Source organism: Diceros bicornis, chromosome 36 (assembly GCF_020826845.1).
Source record: "Diceros bicornis minor isolate mBicDic1 chromosome 36, mDicBic1.mat.cur, whole genome shotgun sequence".
NCBI classification, from domain to species: domain Eukaryota; kingdom Metazoa; phylum Chordata; class Mammalia; order Perissodactyla; family Rhinocerotidae; genus Diceros; species Diceros bicornis.
The window spans coordinates 25,386,963-25,407,126 of NC_080775.1; the positions used below are offsets into that span (position 1 = coordinate 25,386,963).

The 20,164-nt window shown below is 46.3% G+C and overlaps 1 protein-coding gene across 1 annotated transcript in view; it reads left to right on the forward strand.

The window, feature by feature from the left end:
* Positions 1–2,643: 2,643 nt before the first annotated feature.
* Positions 2,644–20,164, forward strand: part of GAD2 (glutamate decarboxylase 2) — a 72,713-nt gene continuing 55,192 nt past the window's right edge. The window contains exons 1-7 of the mRNA XM_058532641.1: positions 2,644–2,719; positions 3,397–3,456; positions 3,644–3,793; positions 4,777–5,010; positions 9,683–9,773; positions 10,332–10,444; positions 14,757–14,872. Of these exons, the coding sequence (XP_058388624.1) occupies positions 2,644–2,719; positions 3,397–3,456; positions 3,644–3,793; positions 4,777–5,010; positions 9,683–9,773; positions 10,332–10,444; positions 14,757–14,872 (840 nt within the window). The remainder of the gene's footprint in view (positions 2,720–3,396; positions 3,457–3,643; positions 3,794–4,776; positions 5,011–9,682; positions 9,774–10,331; positions 10,445–14,756; positions 14,873–20,164) is intronic.

Sequence of the window (20,164 nt, forward strand, 5' to 3'; positions counted from 1 at the left end):
AAATGAAAGTCTTTATAAAGCAAATTGCCGTCTAGGGAGGGACGGCGAGAAGGAAAGACAAATCAGATCCGCGTGTGCATCTGAAGTAGGGTGTGTTAAATAAAAAATGTAAATACCACCGTTAGATTCAAAGGACTCCGGAGCTGCGGGATTTAATGGAGTCGAAATAGTAGCATTTTAAGTCATTGCGTTTTTAAAAAATCCGTTCAATCCAGGTGTTGCGATTTCTACCTTCCTCGTGTTTTAATCTGTTATTTCCTTCGGGCCTTTGTATTGTGTTAAACCCTTGTTTGAAAGAACTTTTATGTTTTCGACTACTCATCCGTAATAGAAAAGTTCTGCAGCCCCAGCCTGCTGGCTTGAAGCAGAACATTAGCAGTGGATTTGGTGTGGATTTAAACAAAGAACCGGTCTCTCCGACTCGTATCTACACTGCTGGAGCAAGGCGTGCGGAGCTGCCCTGCCCGCGGTGCAGACGGCGGAACCACGAAGTCTTTACATCCCTGGAGTTGTTACCTGGGTCCACTGGAGTGTTGGAGCCGGGAGCGCGGAGCGCCGGACAGAGGGACGGAACTGGGGCCTGGGGTCGTGCCCACCGCGCGCCCGCAGCCTGGTGCAGGCTTCTCGGCACAGCCGGCTCTACGCGGAGCCGGTGGGACCCTGCCAGCGCCCTTCCCCGTCCCCACTACCAGGCCGGGGCGCGGCGGCCGCGGTGCTGATGCCACGCATCCTCCCGGCTCGGGCACGTGGGAAGAGGACAAAGCTTTGGGGAGAGAATTGACCAGGCCCCCACGGACCTGGGGACACAGGACTTGGGCTTGCACGCGGGCATCCCGGGGCCCACGACATCCTTCCTGAGCGAGGATCGAGGGGCGGTAGCCGAGACTGAGGATCCGTGGGTCTCTGCCTTGGCCCCAGCTTTGGTGACTTGGTTCAGGAGGTCAGAGAAAGAACGGATTGTGAACAGAATGGAAATGAAAAGCGCTCATCTAAGGGGAGCAGCGCGTGGGGAATGCGCGCCCCAGGAGGCCGAACGCAGCGCTTTCTCCCCCGTCTCATCCTCGCCCTCTCTCAGAGAACCCAGGAGCGGCAAGGTTGTACTTGACGCTGCTCTCGACCGCCAAGGGAAAGCAGCGAGGACTCAGCGAGCCCCAAGTTCTCTGGGCGCCCTTCCTTTGTTTAACAGCGTTTAGAGAAGGGAAACTAAGAGAGGGGAGACTCTGACTGTCTCAGGAAAGGAGAAACCCCTTCCCACCAGGCATCAGAAATAGCGAATCTCGCCCAGCCACTCCCACTATCGTGCGGGATTCTCTTGGGGTGGGAGGAGGTCATTGATTTGAGGCCCGCTAAAACGAAGGCCCAGCGAGAGATGCCTTCTTTCCGCCTCGGATTTGGAAAGCTCAGATTGCTTGGTTGGAAACTCTGTGCACGCCTCCCACGCACACACCGATTCCCGTCACACGTAAGCAGCGGTCCTTCCACGCCTCCCCGGGCCAAGGTCACCAAATGACCCGATCCCATCCCCCATCAGCCGTCAATCCTGCGAGCTCTAGCTGCTCTCCCTCGCCCCCTTACAAGAAGTTCCCATTCGTTTTATTTTTTTCCCCAGCCCGAGGTCCTCAGTGATAGACTCCAGCATGGATTTTAATTGCCTCAATCAGCCGTCTTTCTCCCCTGCCGTCAGTCAGAACCTGGATGGTGGGTCGGGCGACAGCGCGCTCCGAGGCGCAGGAATGGTGCGGCCGGGGGACCGCGCGGCTCAATAGGCAGGCATCAAGCTCTACCAAGGAGCTGAAATGAGCCCATCAGTGCGTAGGCGCCCTTCCTCCCCCAGCGTCCCGTCTCCAAGCTCGAGAACCGATCCTCATTCCGCCCAGCCGCCCGGGCTCTCAAGGTCACAGCTACCTCAGCACCGAACGAGAATCGCGTCTCCTTCCCCGCAGCCGGAGCCAGATCTCAAACAATACGCCAATCGGTGCGTATATAAGACGCTCGCCTCCGCCACCCTTCCCGCCTCGCCAAGGTCTCTCTGGTCTACCCCTCGCTGAGGCCGGCGCGCGGCCAGCCGCGTCAGCACTCTGGATAGCTCATCCGGGCCGGCGGGGGCCGCCCGCACCCTCACGCCTCGTGCTCTCCGGGGGCTCGCCCGAACGCCCCCCACCCACACGCTCTGACTCCAGTTCGTGCGCACTGTCTGCCTCGCACCCTCACGATTCAGCACCCTCCCGCTCCCGTTTTTTTCCCTCCCCCGCCCCCTCATCTATCCCTTTTGGGCTCCCTCTCCTTCAAAACCACTCGCGCGCTCCGTGCTTTCTCATCTCCCGGTTGTGAGGACCCTTCGGTCCCCTTCCCTATTTAACCTCCACCGCTTTCAGAGCGTCGCCACGTCTCTAAGCTCTAATCCCAACACGCATACACACGCGCGCACGCAGAAAGAGACACGCACGTTTCCTGTCCCTATGTGACACTCTCTGCCGCGCGGCCGCGTGGGTCCCCGTGCGGTGCCCTCCTCCCGCCACACACACACACACACACACACACACACACACACACAGGCGCACGCACGCGCGCGCAGGGCCGAGCCGAGGGCAGCTCGCAGACAGTTCGCACTCGGAGGCTACCTGCTCCAGTCTTGCAGCGCCGATGGCATCTCCCGGCTCAGGATTTTGGTCCTTCGGGTCTGAAGATGGCTCCGGGGATCCCGAGAACCCCGGCACAGGTAGGAGAACAGAGACCTGCAGCAGGCGAGCTTTGCGGGTGGAGTGGGGTTTGTCGGGCTAGGAGGAAGACGAAGGAGGTTTTTCCACCTGCAACAGGAAACTTAAGACGCTTCGCCCTACTCTTGGAGTAGGTCCCTGATGGCCCCAAAGACCAAACCCCCTACAGGTCCTTATCCCTGGAGAAGATGCCCAAAGAAGTCTGGGAGAGCCCCCCAAACACCGAGGCGTCTCCTCGACACCGAATTCCGTGGGCCTGGGGCACTGCCACCATCTTGGTGTTTGGACCCTGGAGAGAAACGGAGTGGTGGTGGGGAAAGGAGAAAGGGGAAAGAATTTTTGGTCTGGAGGAGAGCCTGCGAGGAAATGGATAGCCTCAGCGTCTAGGAAAACTCGCCCGAGGGAGGCGGGAAGGGGAGTTTGCCTGACCGATTGGCACCTGGAAGGCAGGCGCTAAGGGCCGCAGTTTGGGCTCCTTGAGAAACAAATCAGCGAACCGAGGGCCGGTCCGGGCCGCCCGGCTCCCGCGCACCTCCCGCACCTGCCGGATGTGCCGAGCCCCGGGCGGCCCCTCCTGGACCCCGGATTTATTGACGTTGTTCACGTGGAACGAAATTTCACACGTCCGTCTGCTGTTTTCTTTCTGCCTGGCTGTCCTCCTGCCTGTTTTTCCTTGCAGCGAGAGCCTGGTGTCAGGTGGCCCAGAAGTTCACGGGCGGCATCGGAAACAAGCTATGCGGTGAGTGCCAGTGCCCCGGGGGATGGGGGCGGACTTGGCCAGGCGCCTCCGGGCCCGCGAGGGCAGAGCTGCCTTCTCGCCTTCGCATCCCCATCAGCGGAGTCGCAGTTTCTTGGTCAAGGATGGGCGGGGGCGAGGGAGCCCGGCCCCGCGGGCGGCTGACCGGCGCGCTCCGTGTCCTTCCCAGCCCTGCTCTACGGAGACGCCGAGAAGCCGGCGGAGAGCGGCGGGAGCGAGCCCCCGCGGGCCACCTCCCGGAAGGCCGCCTGCTCCTGCAACCAGAAGCCCTGCAGCTGCTCCAAAGCGGATGTCAACTATGCGTTTCTACACGCAACAGGTAAAGGCGCGTCGCGGCCCCCCCGCCCCGAGCCCACTGCTCCTCGCTCTGCCCCGCCCACCGCGGCTAGGAGTGACCCGGCGCCGGGAGCCTGACCCGAGGAGTCCAGGTGGAGAGCGGAGGCGGACCTTACGAGAATCTGGAATCCAGAAACGCTGGGCCTGCCCCCTCGATGCAATCCCCGACCCTGGCGCCTGCGTGGCTCTGGGTGCCGGCGTTCCAAGGGGGCTCTGGGGCCGCCGCGCTCTTCCCCTAGCGCCTCCCTCGGGTCTGCGGGTGGCCGAGGCGCCCGCGCGCGCCGGAGCTCGAGGTCGGCTTCTTGGTGCCGCTAAGCTCTCGAGTGGAACTCGGTTTCCAGTTCAGAATTGCTGAGACTTTCTAGGTCTTTAGATCGCAGGAGTAATTTGTAGCTCTGATTTCACAGAAGAACGATTCTATTCACGTGAGACCTGCGCGCGGTTTTACTCCCTTGCGCCTACACGCGCAGTCACCCAAACATGCGCGCGCGCGCGCGCACACAGACACAGATACACACACACTGACTTTGGAAACTGCGCGCCTTGGGAACAGGTCGGATATCCTAACATTGCACGATCCACTTCGCCTGGTTCACCCAAAGAATATTTCTGATGTGAAGTATTTCCATAATCATTTAAGATGATTTACTGAGAAATAACGTTTAGGACGAACCCTGTGAAATAGATGAATGGAGGCACACTCTGTTTACAAAAGAAAACAAACAATAAGTTATGAATTGAAATGCAAGAATTAATTTGGGGTTGGGGGAGAAATCGTAATTTCTCTCATTCCTTCGTCTTTGAAAAATACCTCCCCTTTAAAGAAAATGCTTTGCGTTTCCAAAAGCTTTCTTTAAAAAAAAAAATATGAAATCTCTCGGTTCAAAGAGAAACTGCTAAATCAAGATCTTACCTGGATATTTTCCTAGTAAAATTAAAATATGGCATTTTGATTCCATTCTTTAGACCTGCTGCCAGCGTGTGATGGAGAAAGACCCACTTTGGCGTTTCTGCAAGATGTTATGGACATTTTGCTTCAGTATGTGGTGAAAAGTTTCGATAGATCAACCAAAGTGATTGACTTCCATTACCCTAATGAGCTTCTTCAAGAGTATAATTGGGAATTGGCAGACCAGCCACAAAATTTGGAGGAAATTTTGATGCATTGCCAAACAACTTTAAAATATGCAATTAAAACAGGTATTGTCCAATCAGAAATAATAAAGCTCTTTTTTCTTTTACAATTTTTATTTTTTCTATAAAAATCTTTTCTTCTTTCATGAAGTTACTATTTTCAAAATAACAGTTATTTTTTAAAAATAGTCATTATTAGAATAATTAAAGTCAAAAGCATCCTTTACTAATGTGTTAATGCTTCTGAGGTTGATATCAGAAACATGATCTAAGGATAAACTGTCAGATTTTACATTGCACGTATTTGGCCATGGGAATTAACCCCTGACGTAGAAGCAAGCATTTGTCAGCAGAGGCCAGTAGAAGCAACCCAAAATGGAGACAGATAGGGAATATGGAAATGAAAGCTAAAAAGACATGATCCAAACAAAAACCCAAATACCAGTGTAGTGCTAGTAATTTCCTTGGCATAGAAATGGCCAGAAATTGGACAAACCACCCTATGTAATCATAGAACCAGAGAGATAATATTTTGGCATTGTCTCAAATAGCCAGTACTCCAGATTTGAACTCCAGGTTTTCTCTATTTTTAAAGAGATGCACACAAAAGAAAACACAATACAAACTAGCCTAACAAATCAGCCATGTTATATAAGGATGTGTGTGCCTCAAAGTTACTCTGTATAGAAGATAAAGAAAAGGGGGGGGAGGGGAATCAGATATCCTTAGAGGCAAATTTTTAAAAATCTGACTATTGCTTTTTCACAGTATTCTTCATACTGTATCCATTTTATAGCCCCATGTGTAACATTTATTTGGGTACATTCTAAGCTTTCCTTTTATCTGCACAGAGTCAGCTATTCATCTCCCCAGGTCATGATTACCCCCATTACTTCCTTTTTTACATTGTCTCTAATCAGCCTGATACATGGTGGCAGTACACTTCATTAAAGCCATAAAAATAAGTATGAATGAATGAATGTCTGGGAGAGACCTTGTGGACCCAAATTGACTTGCAGCCTTAAAAAGATTTGCTAGCAAATAAAAATGCAAAATATTACATGCATATTACTTACCATAAAAACTTGATCTTTTTATATTGCCATTTTTTTGTTGGTGAATTATCAGTATCATTCTAATCAACAAAAAACATTCTAAGAATGTTTGCTCTGTGACTTTTAGCTCTTTTTTTGTTTTTTGTTTTTTGTGCATTCTTTATACCAATAGAGAGGAAAGGTATGTATAGAAGGCGGCGTAGGAAATTGATTTACTGTATTATCAGTATCCACTTTTGTGAGACTATAGACGTAAAGCTAGATTCACAGGGAAAGAAATTCGACTAAGCGATTTCTATCAAACTCAGTCTGTGGCGTATGATTTTTGAAGGGTTATTAGATATCATTCTCAATTATGTTTCTGGAGAACCCACATGAGGTGTATATGAGGCATTAAAAACGTTTTTCCTCCCAGCTTTTCATGTATCTGTAGATGCAACCAGAAAAATGCTTTCCATTCAGTTTTTTTGACCCATTCCCTTAACCTAATATTTAAATATGTTGTTAGTAAATTGCTACCTACTCTTTTTATTGCTACCAAACCAAAAAGAATCTATAAAAATGTTTCACATCTTCATCCTTAAAAGCTGGTGGTGGCTGAAATGCAATTTAAAGAGTTAAGATCATGAGAATTGCAAGTCAATGAAAGTAATGGTTCTGTCTATCAATGTTCCATTTTGTGTCAGGAAAAGAGGGGCCAATTCAATACTTAGATTTTGCCATAATGCTGGTGAAACTGTTAGTCAAGTGTAGCTGTAATGTATATTATTTAAAGTTCAGGAAAAAATGATTGATTAAGTTGGATTTCTAAGCAAAGCATATCTATATTAATTCAATATCAGTATTATTCATAACATATGCAGTCTTCTAGTCTTCCCCCGCCTCCCCCCCCATAGCATTTCAAAGAATTGACAGCACTCACCTCTTTTTGACTGATTTATGGATTTTTGTGCTGTAATTTGTATTTGACAACTAGTACTATTTAGGGTCTGTAAAGTAGTTGCCATCCCTGCTATCATTAGGCATTTTAATGCTCCCTGGGAGATTCTTTAATAAAATGTGTGTTATCACCTGCTTTCTACTGAGAGTCCTTAACCTAATTTCCACTTGGGCTCCAAGCTTAGAGAGGAGCGAGGGGCAGTGGGGGAATACCTTAAAATGAAGTCTTCGTGTATTGTTAAATTTCTTTAAGATATGTTGGAATAGAAAACTGCAGAGAATGGTAGAATTTTGGAATAATGAGCGTTTGCTAGCGGGTGGGTGGGGATGTGGGGGAGGGTCCTTAGGTTTGGCGGTGGTGGTGGTTGGGGTGGTGGAGGGATTAATGTTGTCTTGAATTTTTTCACGGAACCATCAGACAAAGGAATTGAGGCGTCAATAAATGAGGCAGTCCTTGTGTGTGTGTGGCCGGTACATAGAGAGCGGTTTGGGCCGACTTGCGGATCTTCCCCCACGGATTGTGGACACCAGGGTCTGAGCTGCCTGGGGCTGATCACAGAGGCTGCGCATCCTTCCTGGTTCATGGGGAGCGTCCCAGAGGCGAGAGCAGCTCTAATCTCACCTTTCAAACTCGCTGTCTCCCTGGCTGCGCGGGCGGCGAGTGGCCCCCGGATGCCCCCCAGAGCGGCGCTCGCAGCGCAGGGCCCCGTGGGGGCGGCGCTCGCAGCTGGATACCCAGGCTGCTGGGCCAGCTGGCAGGCTCCAGTGCAGGTCTCGCATGCCCTTTCTCTCAGAGAGCCCTGCCTGGCTCTCCAGGAGCCTGTAGGGATCGTAGGGAGAGAGCAAATATAATATTTCTGCCAAAGTCAAGAGGACACGTTGTTCTGACTTGTCCAACTATCTCCCTCCATATTTTCACATCATTATCAGTGAATAAAAATTTTGAGGCAGGAGAGATTCAGGTGAAAGGCAGACCAATATCGAAAAAACATAGAAGGGAGCCAAGCAATTGAAGCATCAAACTTGTTTCTATGGTTTCCCAAAGGTAGTCTTCAGGGTGCATTGGCCTTCTGATACCCTGGGCACAGCACCTCCTGTGAAATCCCTCTGAATTTTATGCAGAGGTTTTTGTGCCAAAGTTTCCATAGAGGTAAATAGTGTGTGATGATAGACACCAGATTCACCCAGCAAATGCATATGAATTGGGAGAGTAGATTAGTGGATAGATTAGCTAATCCTTATTAATTTCCTCACCTTAAAGAAATGGTTTAGGGAAAGAGAAATGAAGGGGCATCAAGAGGGATAAGACGGCTATAATTTCAGCTGTGAGCGCTAATGAAATGGGGAGTCAATGAGGCAGAGAAGAGTGGAGGGTTGTTCCAGGTGGCAGCAGCAACAGCAGCACAGAAGGCTTTTCCACTCTCCATGGATGCGTAAACTAACGGGGTCAGCATCAGATAGCCTGGAAAAGAGCAAAGAGATAGAAGGCCATGGGAGGTAAAACAATGCCAGAGAATGAGCAAGAGCTGCACAAATCCCTATCCCTTTAAAACAGGCTCTTTCCCAGCTCCTATCTTTTCTCAGTGTCTAATTGTCTAGCCACACGCCTGGGGCTGATAAGAGAGCGCTCCATTCTGGAGGTAAGGCGTGTGTTGACTTTTGTCCCTGGTCTCCCCATTGCCTCCCTTCATCTTGTTTTGCCCCTGCTGGGATGAGAGACTATCACATCCCCCAGGCTTCAGACAGGTGTCCAGTAAGTGGCAGATGCCTTTTTATCAGATGCTATTTCCATAATTATTCATCTTCCAAAATTTTTGCTGCTAAGCAAATCATGGATTTATAGATAGGCTTTTATGGGGCAAGACAAGGAAACGGAATTCTAATGAGATATTTATCATCACATTTTAAATAATAGCCTCAGGAGTATTTGGATGTCAACCCCCTTAGAGAATTTTAGAGAAATCCAGAAGTTAATTAGATAAGCCTTGCTAATGGACTGATCAGTCCATTGGCTATATCTTCACGTATTTTGTTGAAAAGACAGTGGTGTTGACTGCATTCAGCTTTATTTTAAATCGCAACTATGAAGGAGTTCTGTTGTTTATAATCAAATATTTGGACAGAAGAGAATTGACAAGAATTAGGCTTGTCCATGCCATCTTTAGACAATCATTACCTTTTGAATCCAGGGCAAATCAGTCAGCAGAGTGTCCTATTTTCTCATTTGTGCCTTGTCTTTTGTAATCATCTGCCATTTGTCACTGATACTATTATGAATGTTGGCATGCCTAGTGGATGTCATGGTATGACTGATTCCCAGAACAACTTCAACAAAAGAGGATTTTTAGCAGGATGAGTGTAAACAAGAAGTAGCCTGGCTTTGAATAGCTTTGGATTACACTAGCATTGGAGTTTGGAAATATATTGAGGTTGCAATATATTGAAAGAATCGGTAGGAAATAAACTAGCATCCACATTGCAAACCATATTTTTATAGGGGATGTTTCAAGGAAGATTTTTAGAATGTCTTTTAAGAAATACCAAATCCCAAAATAGTCTCTCTTGTTAGAGGAAATTCTTCTTTGGGGTGTGTGTGTGCGCACGCAAGCATGTTGGGTGTCTGAATATGGATTTCCTATTTCTGAAGGATCTTTCAAGGTTCTTTAGCTAGAGAAATCATGTGTTCGAGAGGCATTTATTTTCACTGGGTGCAGTCCTGATTCTGGTGTTCCATTTTTCTTCAGGGCATCCTAGATATTTCAATCAACTTTCCACTGGACTGGATATGGTTGGATTAGCAGCAGACTGGCTGACATCAACAGCAAACACTAACATGTAAGTTGCTAAATATGTTTTTGTGTAACCCAGGATAATTATTAGTGAGATTCCGTAGTCTTTACCTCTTATGTGAAAATCTCTTTTTATTAAGTAGTGCCTAAAATAGTGATTGAACTTCAGAAATATATGACTGTTGTTCATTCTAGCTTAATAGAAAATAGTGCTGGTATATCTTTAATGCAATCAAAGCTACGGAAAATTTTTTAAACACAAAAGGGACTTTTTTTTTTTTTTTTGGATTTAGAATTATGTATGCTGTGAAAATGAAATGAGACCAGATGTTGTCTTTCAAATAATGTTACTCTGCAGTATTCTTTATTTATTCAATATGATAAATGATCCTTGTGCATTAAGCCAATAATTGAAGCTCTCGACTTTAGGGATATAGAAAAATGAGCAAACCCTTTAGAAGACATGATTTTCTCTCTGCTGAATGCTATAATTGTAACATTTGTGACTGTGGGGTTTGAAAAAGGAAATAGTTCTGTAGATATTGTAATGGTGAATTATTTCTTTGAGTCACATACATAAAATGAGGCCATTACTACATTTCAGGTTCACCTATGAAATTGCTCCAGTGTTTGTGCTTTTGGAATATGTCACGCTAAAGAAAATGAGAGAAATCGTTGGCTGGCCAGGGGGCTCTGGCGATGGAATATTTTCTCCTGGTATATTATATTTCCACTTTCCTTTGTGTTTTTTTCTTTTGATGTGCAAGGCCTCATTATGAACATAGGAATGATTAAATATCTAGTCTATGTTTCTGCTTAGGCTAAATAGGCTGTGTGTTGATCCAAAGAATGAGTGTGATTAAGTACACATGACCTCCAAGCCACTACCCCGTGCTTGAATATTGTTTATGTTCAAAAAGAGCGTAAACAGAGATGGTATTACCCAGTACTTCTACTGTGATCCTACACAGAAGATGTATGGATCATGTGGAACAAAGGAATAAAGATTCCTGATGAGGGAATTCACTCTCTGATGCCCTTCCCAGGATTAGTGACAGGAAAGGGATAGCCTCATTTAATAAGGCATTCTCCGTTTGAGGGTGTGTAACAAGGCGGTTCTACTTAATAAAGCCTATGTACCCCATTCCTTTCAAGCAGAAGAGATGAGTTTTACACTAATTTCAAGGGGGGCAGAGAGTGCCTCTGGAGACAATTTCTTAGAGCTAAAAAGGAAGGTGATGATTTCTTCAAGAGGTGTCTCATTCGTTTTCTTCTTTATTATGACATTCAATCTTTTCCATCCTGCCTTTTATTGCCAGCCATTGCGTTCTAAACTCCATGATTTACACCTCTTCCAGCCAAGAGAATCAACCTGAAACAAGAAGCCCTGCCCTTGGCTCCCAGGTCTGTGTGTGACCTTGGTGTGATGCAGGGAAGAAACAGAAGTTAGGAAGGCAGTGGGATGAGAGAGTCACTGACCCGTAGAAAAAAAACGTAGTGTGCAGACCGTCACCTAATCAGTGGCAGGAGGGGGTGGGCGCTCCCCTAAGGAGAGGTACACTGAGACTGCCCCGCTGAGGAGGCTAGAGCCACACCTGCCGTTCTATCAGGCCTAGAAAAGGCCAAGTTGTGATTCTCTTCAGCAAATCTACAAAGACAAGGGGATGAGGAGAGAGAGAAAGTAAAGAAAAGGTGGAAAGATGAAATGATAAATGAGCAACAGTGGCCTCAACGCCAGGGCTTAAATTAAGCAGCTTTACCTACCAGCTCAGATCTACTATTTTATTTTGTGTTTAAAGATACAGCACATTTTCTCAAGTGCTGAAGGAAAACGTGTTAGTTAAATGGCAAGGAAAATTAGCCTTTTTTTTAAGTCATTGAACACCAGCTGTGATGAATTTTAAGCTAGCCTTTATTTTGTAGGAAACTTTGTACTTAGTTTTCCTTTGGAAAACCATCCCCTGTTGAGGGAACTTTGTCATCATTGCCTGCAACTGATGGTATTTTAAGGTATTTTTCATGAGGAATTAGATAGGGTTCAGAGATCAGCATCATTTCTACCTTTATTCTTCCTGCTCTTAAAAAGTTGGTTGTGTGATTGAGCTGCCCCTGAGGGAACCAGGAGCATTCTGGCCTCTCTTTTAATGGTCCCCAGGAGTGGGGAGAGAATAGCTGCTCCTGATGATCCTGAAAAGTTGGCTAAGGGGGCTTAGGCCAGGTCTAATTTACCTGGCTGGTCTTGGAACCCACCTGCCCCAGAAAATATACACCCAGAGAAAGAATCCTCTAGGCAGTTCTGCTTAGTCAGGTATGGACTTAGGGCCTGCCCTGCCGCCATCATCAATGATGGAGAATGATCGGGTAGAGAAGACGTAAGCTTGATCACCCATATGCTCTCACTCCAAGACAGAAGCCATAGATGTCGTGCTACAGTGTAGTGTAGACGTTATAAAGTGGGGAGAGGACAGAAGAAAGGGCCGTTGGCAACTTCTTTCTGCTCTGCTTTCTACAAGGCATTACAGAGGAGAGATGGATCATAGCATCCTTGTTGCTAATGGATGCCTGTCTAGGTAGCACCTAGTCTTATTCCTGGGGTAAAGGATCTCACAATTTAATGAGTGGCAATAGGAAATTCACACGTCTTATGTGCATGAGATCTGAAAGTCCCATTGCCTGAAGTCACATGGACTAAACATGAAGAGTTAGGTCTGTGACTTTAATATATAGCTCAGCTAGATTTGCCTTATGCCTCCATCTATAATATCCAGAGCCTTCATGCTTCATGGAAAGTCCTCTGGGACTTCTAGAAGAAATCTGCTTATGCGATGTCACCTACGCCCTAGAGCCAGAAAGAACTGGAGCACTCCTCACTGCTCAACGAGTCATGAAGGATTGAGGGGGAAAAAGGGAAAGCCTGACTTAGTCATAGACCTTTTACTATCTAACAGGACTTTCAGAATGTCTCAGGGCTTGCTGGTGCATCCTTTGCCTGGAAGATTCATGGGAAATACAAGCGTGCAAGGCTCACGCATCTGTCCGCATGCCTGTGTTGCACAAAAAAGGCTGCTCCGTCCAGAGGCCCAGAAGCCTCTTCATCCCTGTCAGTTCTGCTGAACGTTTAGAGAGAGAATGACTGAGTGGGAAGGCAGAGCTGGAAGCTTCTTCGATAATTGTACTGTGAAACGCACTCTCTTTGTGTACGTCTTCCCCTTTCTCCTGCCCTCCTTTCTCCCCAGCCTCTCTTAGAAGAACATCTAGGGCAGTAGTTCTCAACTGGGGGCTATTTTCCCCCCAAGGGACATTTGGCAATGTCTGGAGACATTTTTGGTTGTCACAACCTGGGGCGGGGGGCATAGTGCTACTGGCATTTGGTGGGTAGAGGCCAGGGATGCTGCTAAACATCCTACAGCGCGCAGGACAGTCCCCCGACAAGGAATTATCCAGCCCAAAATATTATTAAGTGCCAGAAGTTAGAGTTCCAGAAACCATGAGTTAGAGTAGAAGTACCTTTAAAAGGTGGTCCCTGGGGCCGGCCCGGTGGCGCAGGCGGTTGGGTGCGCGCGCTCCGCTGCGGCGGCCCGGGGTTCGCTGGTTCGGATCCCGGGCGCGCACCGACGCACTGCTTGGTAAGCCATGCTGTGGCGGCGTCCCATATAAAGTGGAGGAAGATAGGCACAGATGTTAGCCCAGGGCCGTCTTCCTCAGCAAAAAAAAAAAAAGAGGAGGATTGGCGGATGTTAGCTCAGGGCTGATCTCCTCACAAAAAAAAAAAAAAAAAAAAAAAAAAAAAAAAAGGTGGTCCCTTACAGAGCAGCCTCCTCCACAGCCAGCTTTTTAGACAAGGTGTCTGCTCAGAGCAGGCCTGACCTGGATTCTGCTTATCCCAAGCCTCTGGGGTCCAGAAGAGGTAGGAATTGCCCTCATTCTGACTGATGACAGAGCCAGGGTCTGGATCTGGGTGATGGAGCCAGTCTCTATACCAGGCTGCCTGCTTGCATCAGAGCCCAGGGCTCATGAGGCAAAGTTCATGGCCATTCGATTTAGCACAGAACCCTTTTGCTCCTCAACCACCAGAGGGGAAGGGAACTCAAAGCACCCACATGTTGGCAGGGCATGGGTGTGTCCGCCTTTGGGTGAGAAGGGGAGATAATACCTTCGCTCTGCCTCATGTCCTCACAACTCCCATGCCAGCATATTCATCTGCATACACAACAATCTGTCTTTTCCCTGGACAGCAAAAATCCTAAACCTTTCAACAATCTTGGGGAAAAGCTCATTTTTTTGCTTGTCAAATGACACTCTACTTACAAAATACAAATATTATGATATGAAATCCTTGACAATCTTAGGACAACATAGGAAAAGAAATTCAAGATGGACTTAAAAATTCCCTTAGTTGTGTGTTTTCCTATCATTATGAAATAAGATTTTGTTAGTGATTACAATTATATTTCAATGATGTCTTTGAAAGGGAAGAACTGTTTGGGGGGAATTAGCAGATGAGTATGACGAGATGGGCTTGAATGTATATCCTCATTCTGTAAGAATTGTTGATTAATAATCCGTGTCATTAACAGCAACCAATTTGTCTCAGTCCAAGTGCAAGGCATTGCATGAGTTGAAATGAAAAGAAATGTCTTCTCCATCAGGATATAAGTAGGATTTTCACAGGCTTAATGCAGAATGACCACACTCACAAGCTGGGAAGGGAAGACCACAATTTCTTAGTTCTTAAAAGCCTCTTCAAAGGGCTTCCAGCAAGAGCAGCATCAACTGCAGTTCTCCTTAGTTACAGAGATGGGGTGTGGAGATGGGGTAGCATCTGCCCTATGGCTGGGCCCAATGCTCCTTCTCTGGACCCTCTTAGCTAATGCTTGAGTCGGAGGATTCAGGTCAAAGAATAGCCAATAAGAAGGTCTTCTGTATCCAAGGAGGACTCTAGGTCAGCAGAAATAAGCAATGTGTCTTGCGTGTGAAGTGATATTGATAATGACTAGAAAAGGTAACTGTGTGTTGCTGTGCCCTTTAGGTGGCGCCATATCTAACATGTATGCCATGCTGATTGCACGCTTTAAGATGTTCCCAGAAGTCAAGGAGAAAGGAATGGCCGCAGTTCCCAGGCTCATTGCCTTCACCTCGGAGCATGTATGTGTTTCTGTTCTTTCCAAGTTTAAGGGTATATTCCATAAAGCCTAAGTTGAAGGAATGATATTTGGAAGTGCTTTATCCCCAGAGATTCTCTTTCCAGAAGATGCTTCTTGGGAGTGAATGAGGGGAGAGAATGGCTGAGTGGTACAATGAGATGTCCTCCTTTCTCATTGAAATTCAGGAAAACCCTCAAAGAGAAAGCAGAATGCTTTTACCTCTAGGTCCTACAGTTGATTCTTGTGTAATAATGTTGCCTGTTGGGGGGAAGGGGAGGAGGAGAGAGGGCAGAGTGACTATGAACTCATTTGAACCATTGACGCTGTGCCTACATAACTCAAAACTCCAAATTATCCTGTTGATACAGTCTTTCTGTTTGAAAATTCTGATCAGATATTCTACTTCCATGGTGCCTTGGGCCATTTAAGGTTAACCTTTGGCAGACTTAACCAGGGGTTTTATCACTGTAGAGCAATGGCCTAGTGGTCTGTCACATCTGATCTCTGGGCTAGATCTGTCTCAGCCAAGCATAGGCTCCCATCTACCTCCAGGTTGCTGGCCAGGCAGGACGCTGAGAGCTTGGGTCTTCCTTGTTGAATGCCAGGGCATAGTACTTCATATTCCTTCCTTGGCTTTCAAAGAGTTAATGCCATTCTCCCTACTACCACCAAGGCATTGAAACAATGGCCCATCCTGTTCAGCTGTTGAGCTAAACAGCTTTAGCCTGCTAAGCTTTCTAGCTTTCTCTCACGTGCCAGGGTAAAGCAGCACACAAGCTCAAAGCCCACTGCAGTTGTTTGAGCAATGTCTTGGTTCCAAAGTCTCCTGCCACACAGATCCAGCAATGGACCAGAGATATGTTCTTGACAGGCGTTAGTAAGCTTGACCTGCCGTGTAATTCCTGAGATTGTTCCTTCATGATCTCTGCCTCAAAGTAGCCAAGGGTCTGGAAAACGATTGCCTCAGAGAAGATCAAGAAGCCCTCTGATGGTAGGGGAAGTAGGAGGTGGGGGGCGGAGAGAATGGCCTATAGGGAGACTAGGGGTTCCTTATAAGGAGATATCAGTCAGGAGAAGCAGGGAGTCAGAGTGGACCTCAGATCTACTATGGAACTTTTCTTTTTCCTGTTTTAAGTGGTTGTGTGTGTGTGTCTGTGTGTGTGATTGTCTGTAAGTTCATAACAAGGAAACAGAGCAAGTACAGATTGGAAGTCAGTGAATACAATTCACAACCACAGCAGTAGCCATAGAATTAAAGGAAACTAATTATTTATGTTAACAAATTATCTTTAGCATCTTGTTTTTAGTCATGTTGGAGAATTTTATTTTTTTAATGCCCTTCCTCAATTTATTGGGGTCAAATTTAGCAGAGAAGACTACAGCCTGAAATTATCTAATGTTTTACTGTCCTATTGCAGCGGGAACAAATTACCACAAACTTAGTGGCTTAAAACAACATGAATTCATTATCTTGCAGTCCTGGAGGTCAGAAATCTACAATGGGTCAGTCTTCCTTCTAGAGTTTGTAGGGGAGAATCCATTTCCTTGCCTTTTCCAGCTTCTACAGGCTGCCTGCCTTCCTTGGTTCATGGCCACTTCTTCCATCTTCAAAACCAGCAGTGGAGCATCTTCAAATCTCTCTGTCTCTGACCTCTGCTTCCATCACCATGTCTGCTTCTCTGGCTCTGACTCTCCTATCTCCCTCTTTCCCTTATAAGGACCCTTGTGATGACATTGGAGCCACCCAGATAACCCAGGATAATCTCCCATCTCGAGATCCTTAATTTAATTGCATCTGCAAAGTCCCTTTTGCCATATCATGTAACATACTCACAGGTTTCTGGGATTAGGATGTGGACATCTTTGTGGGTGAGGGCATTATTCAGCCTATCAAGCCTGGTACCCCACCATGAGATAACTTTCATTTCTCAACTTCTCCAAGGGTAGAAAAACATGTTGTAACTTTTTTTCCAAGTACTATTTCCCTGAAGTGGATTTGGATCCCTAAATAGTTAAATGTTACTATATTCTCAGTCTCAAAAAGCCCAGCTGGGGGCCGGCCCCGTGGCTTGGTTGTTGGGTGCGTGTGATCCGCTAGTGGCGGCCCTGGTTCGGATCCCGGGCGCGCACCGATGCACTGCTTGTTGGGCCATGCTGAGGTGGTGTCTCACATACAGCAACTAGAAGGATGTGCAACTATGACATACAACTATCTACTGGGGCTTTGGAGAGAAAAAGGGGAAAAAAAGAAAAAAAGGAGGAGGATTCGCAATAGATGTTAGCTCAGGGCCGGTCTTCCTTAGCAAAAAAAGAGGAGGATTGGCATGGATGTTAGCTCAGGGCTGATCTTCCTCCCCCCCCCCAAAAAAAAGCCCAGGTGATCTTATATTGGGCACCTTTTTCCTTTGGCTTTCATGCTGTTTCCACAACCTGAAATGAGGTTGTCTCTACCAGCAAGCTGTCCTGTGCTCTCTGGTTTCTACATGAGCTTCTTGGACTCAAGCTTGATGTAAATGGACTTAACGTTGCTCAAAAAGCCCAGATCATGTGGTCTGAGAATAATTTTGCTATGCCTTCTTTTCTTGATATTGCAAACTTGGAGTCTCTTTCCTCATTTCCAAGAGACAGAAAGGTGATTCAGCTATACAACAACCATTTGATTCTCCCTTCTCCTTCTAGCATCTCTATCCATGCACATAATTATGAAAGAACATTTGAATTATAAACGTTTCCTAAAATATCAATTTGTTCTAAGTCGAAGCTTATTTTTGACAGATGAACTACTTTTCTAATGTACAATGCCTTATATCTGGTGACTATTTGATGGTTTCCATTATGTTTCCAATACATGTAAGCTCATTCGACTGTCACGACAACCTTGTGGGACAGGCAGAACAGAGATCGTTATCAGCATTTTAAAAATGAAGAGGCTACAGTTAGCTAGGTAGGTAGAGCCAGGAGTAAATGGGTTTCCTGACTCCCAGAGCAGCAAGGTCCCTGCCCTGACTACCAGTGCAGAAACCAGATTAAAAGATTCTGTGACAAAGTTTGGTACACCACAGCTCATCAACCGATTTAATGTTTTATACCTTCCCAAATCAAATTTCCACCAAGAGCTTTTTTCTTAATGTGAAGGTGATGCTAAACTCTTCCTCCCTCCCACGACCAAAAATACCCTCCTGTTATCTCACAGGGCTGGGCTGGAGGGGCGTTCAGAGCTCATTTAAAGCACTCCAGTGTCTCTCTGAACACTGATCCAAACCATTCCGGACAGATGAGCCCTTAAAATTGAGTCCTGCCCTTGAAGCTCCAAGTTAAGAGCTAACGCAACCCCCATGTCTAGTTCCTTCTGGGCTCCAGACCCCAGGGCCATTCCATTCCATTCATCATTTCATGTAGCTCCCTCCAGCTTCAGGCCAGGCCATCTATTCCTTTAGTCTTTTTGGATTTTACAACCATTGTGTCTCCACAAGTCCCAGAAATAGATCTCTCACAGGCTGAAGAAAGAAAATTACCAAGACATGTCTCTAATGCCTTTTCTTCCAGCTAAACAATGTCCATCTTTGCAGGGAGATTTCTTTCCTGAATCCCTTGACTTGCATAGAGAAAGGTAGTGAGGGAGCTGCTGTGTGGATCCAGTCGGGGCGGGGGGGCAGGCCAATGGCGGAGGCAGGAGCTGCTTCAGGTATTGTCTCTCTTCATGCTCTTTGAGAGTTTCCAAGGCCCAAGACTTTTGGAAAATCAAATGAGAGCCTTAAAAAACACTTAACCTCAGTGCCTGGGACATAGGAAGCTCTACATAAATATTAGCTAATTAAAAAAAAAAAAAACCACCACCTTGTTTTATAGATGAAGAAACCACACCCCAGAGGTGGGAGATGCTTTGCCCAAGGTTTCCTAGCCAGTCAATGGCTGAGTCAGACATTGAGCCTCAGTTTCCCAGTGATGTCAACACTGCTCTTTCAACTACTGGGTTGGATGACCTGAACACCACTCTCTAGATGGCTGCTCTAAATTCACTTGTAGCATCTTTTCTCAAATCCTATTTTCCCCATGTTGGTTATTCTAGTGCTAATATAATTTCCTGATCTATTGAACCAGGTCAAGTTACTGTCTTTTCTTCTATTCTGAGCACTGAGTTTATAACTTGATGTGTTTAGAACCATATAGATGGATATGGCATTGAGAAACTGTCATCTTCCCACATCCAACCAGAAACTTCATTTAGGAGAGGAAGGGTCATCTTTTGTTTTCTAAATGATCCTTCACTCTGTCTCTATTGCACCCCTCCAAAGCTACCTATCTCTTTTCTGGCTACCAAAATAGACTAGAACTTTCCATAGCTCATAAGGAGGACAAGCTATTAAATTTTTCTGTTTGTTCAATTCAACATTTTTCTTGAAATTTTTTTCTTTTCTTTTTGTGAGGAAGATCAGTCCTGTGCTAACATCTGCCAATCCTCCTCTTTTTTTGCTGAGGAAGACTGGCCCTGGGCTAACATCCGTGCCCACCTTCCTCCACTTTATATGGGACGCTGCCACAGCATGGCTTTCCAAACAGTGCGTCGGTGCATGCCCAGGATCCGAACCAGCGAACCCTGGGCCGCCGCAGCAGAGCACGCGCACTTAACTGTTTGCATCACCGGGACGGCCCCTTGAAATTTTGAATAAGACTAAATCAAACAAATAGTATTGCTATGAAGAACATTAGAAGTAAATATATCACTAAGTTAAAACAAGAAATAGCATTTAAGCTATGGGTAAAGAGTTCCAAGATTATTTTCCTCCAAAATATAGAGTCACAAAATCTCAGAATTGAAAGGGATCTTAAAGTGCAATACTCATCCTTTGCTGAAATCTCGTCACCTTCACCAAAACTTCAGTGATAGAAAAGCTTGGCAAAAGTTAATCTGATGAGTTTTAGATTCTTTCCTGAAAGTAGGTTTAGAGGGAAGCTAAGATCCCAGCTCAATAATTCACATCTCTAGCTCTGAATCCTTTGAAAGCCCAAACCATGAGTTTAATTCCAAATTTCTCTTATTAACTCATATTACACAAACTCTTCCAGAAATAGCTTCAATGAAACAGCATTATTGTATATAGGAAAAATGTTCTTCAAAATAATAGCAGACACTGGGATCTTTTAGGCCAGTCACCATAACTAACTCACTCCACTCTTCACATGCCAGGCCCAGCTCATGCCCACTCTCCTGGAACCTGTCACCAATGTTCTGCCCAGGCCCCTCATGGCCTCAGTCCACTTCTGTGGGGAAGTGATTCTCATGATTGCTTTA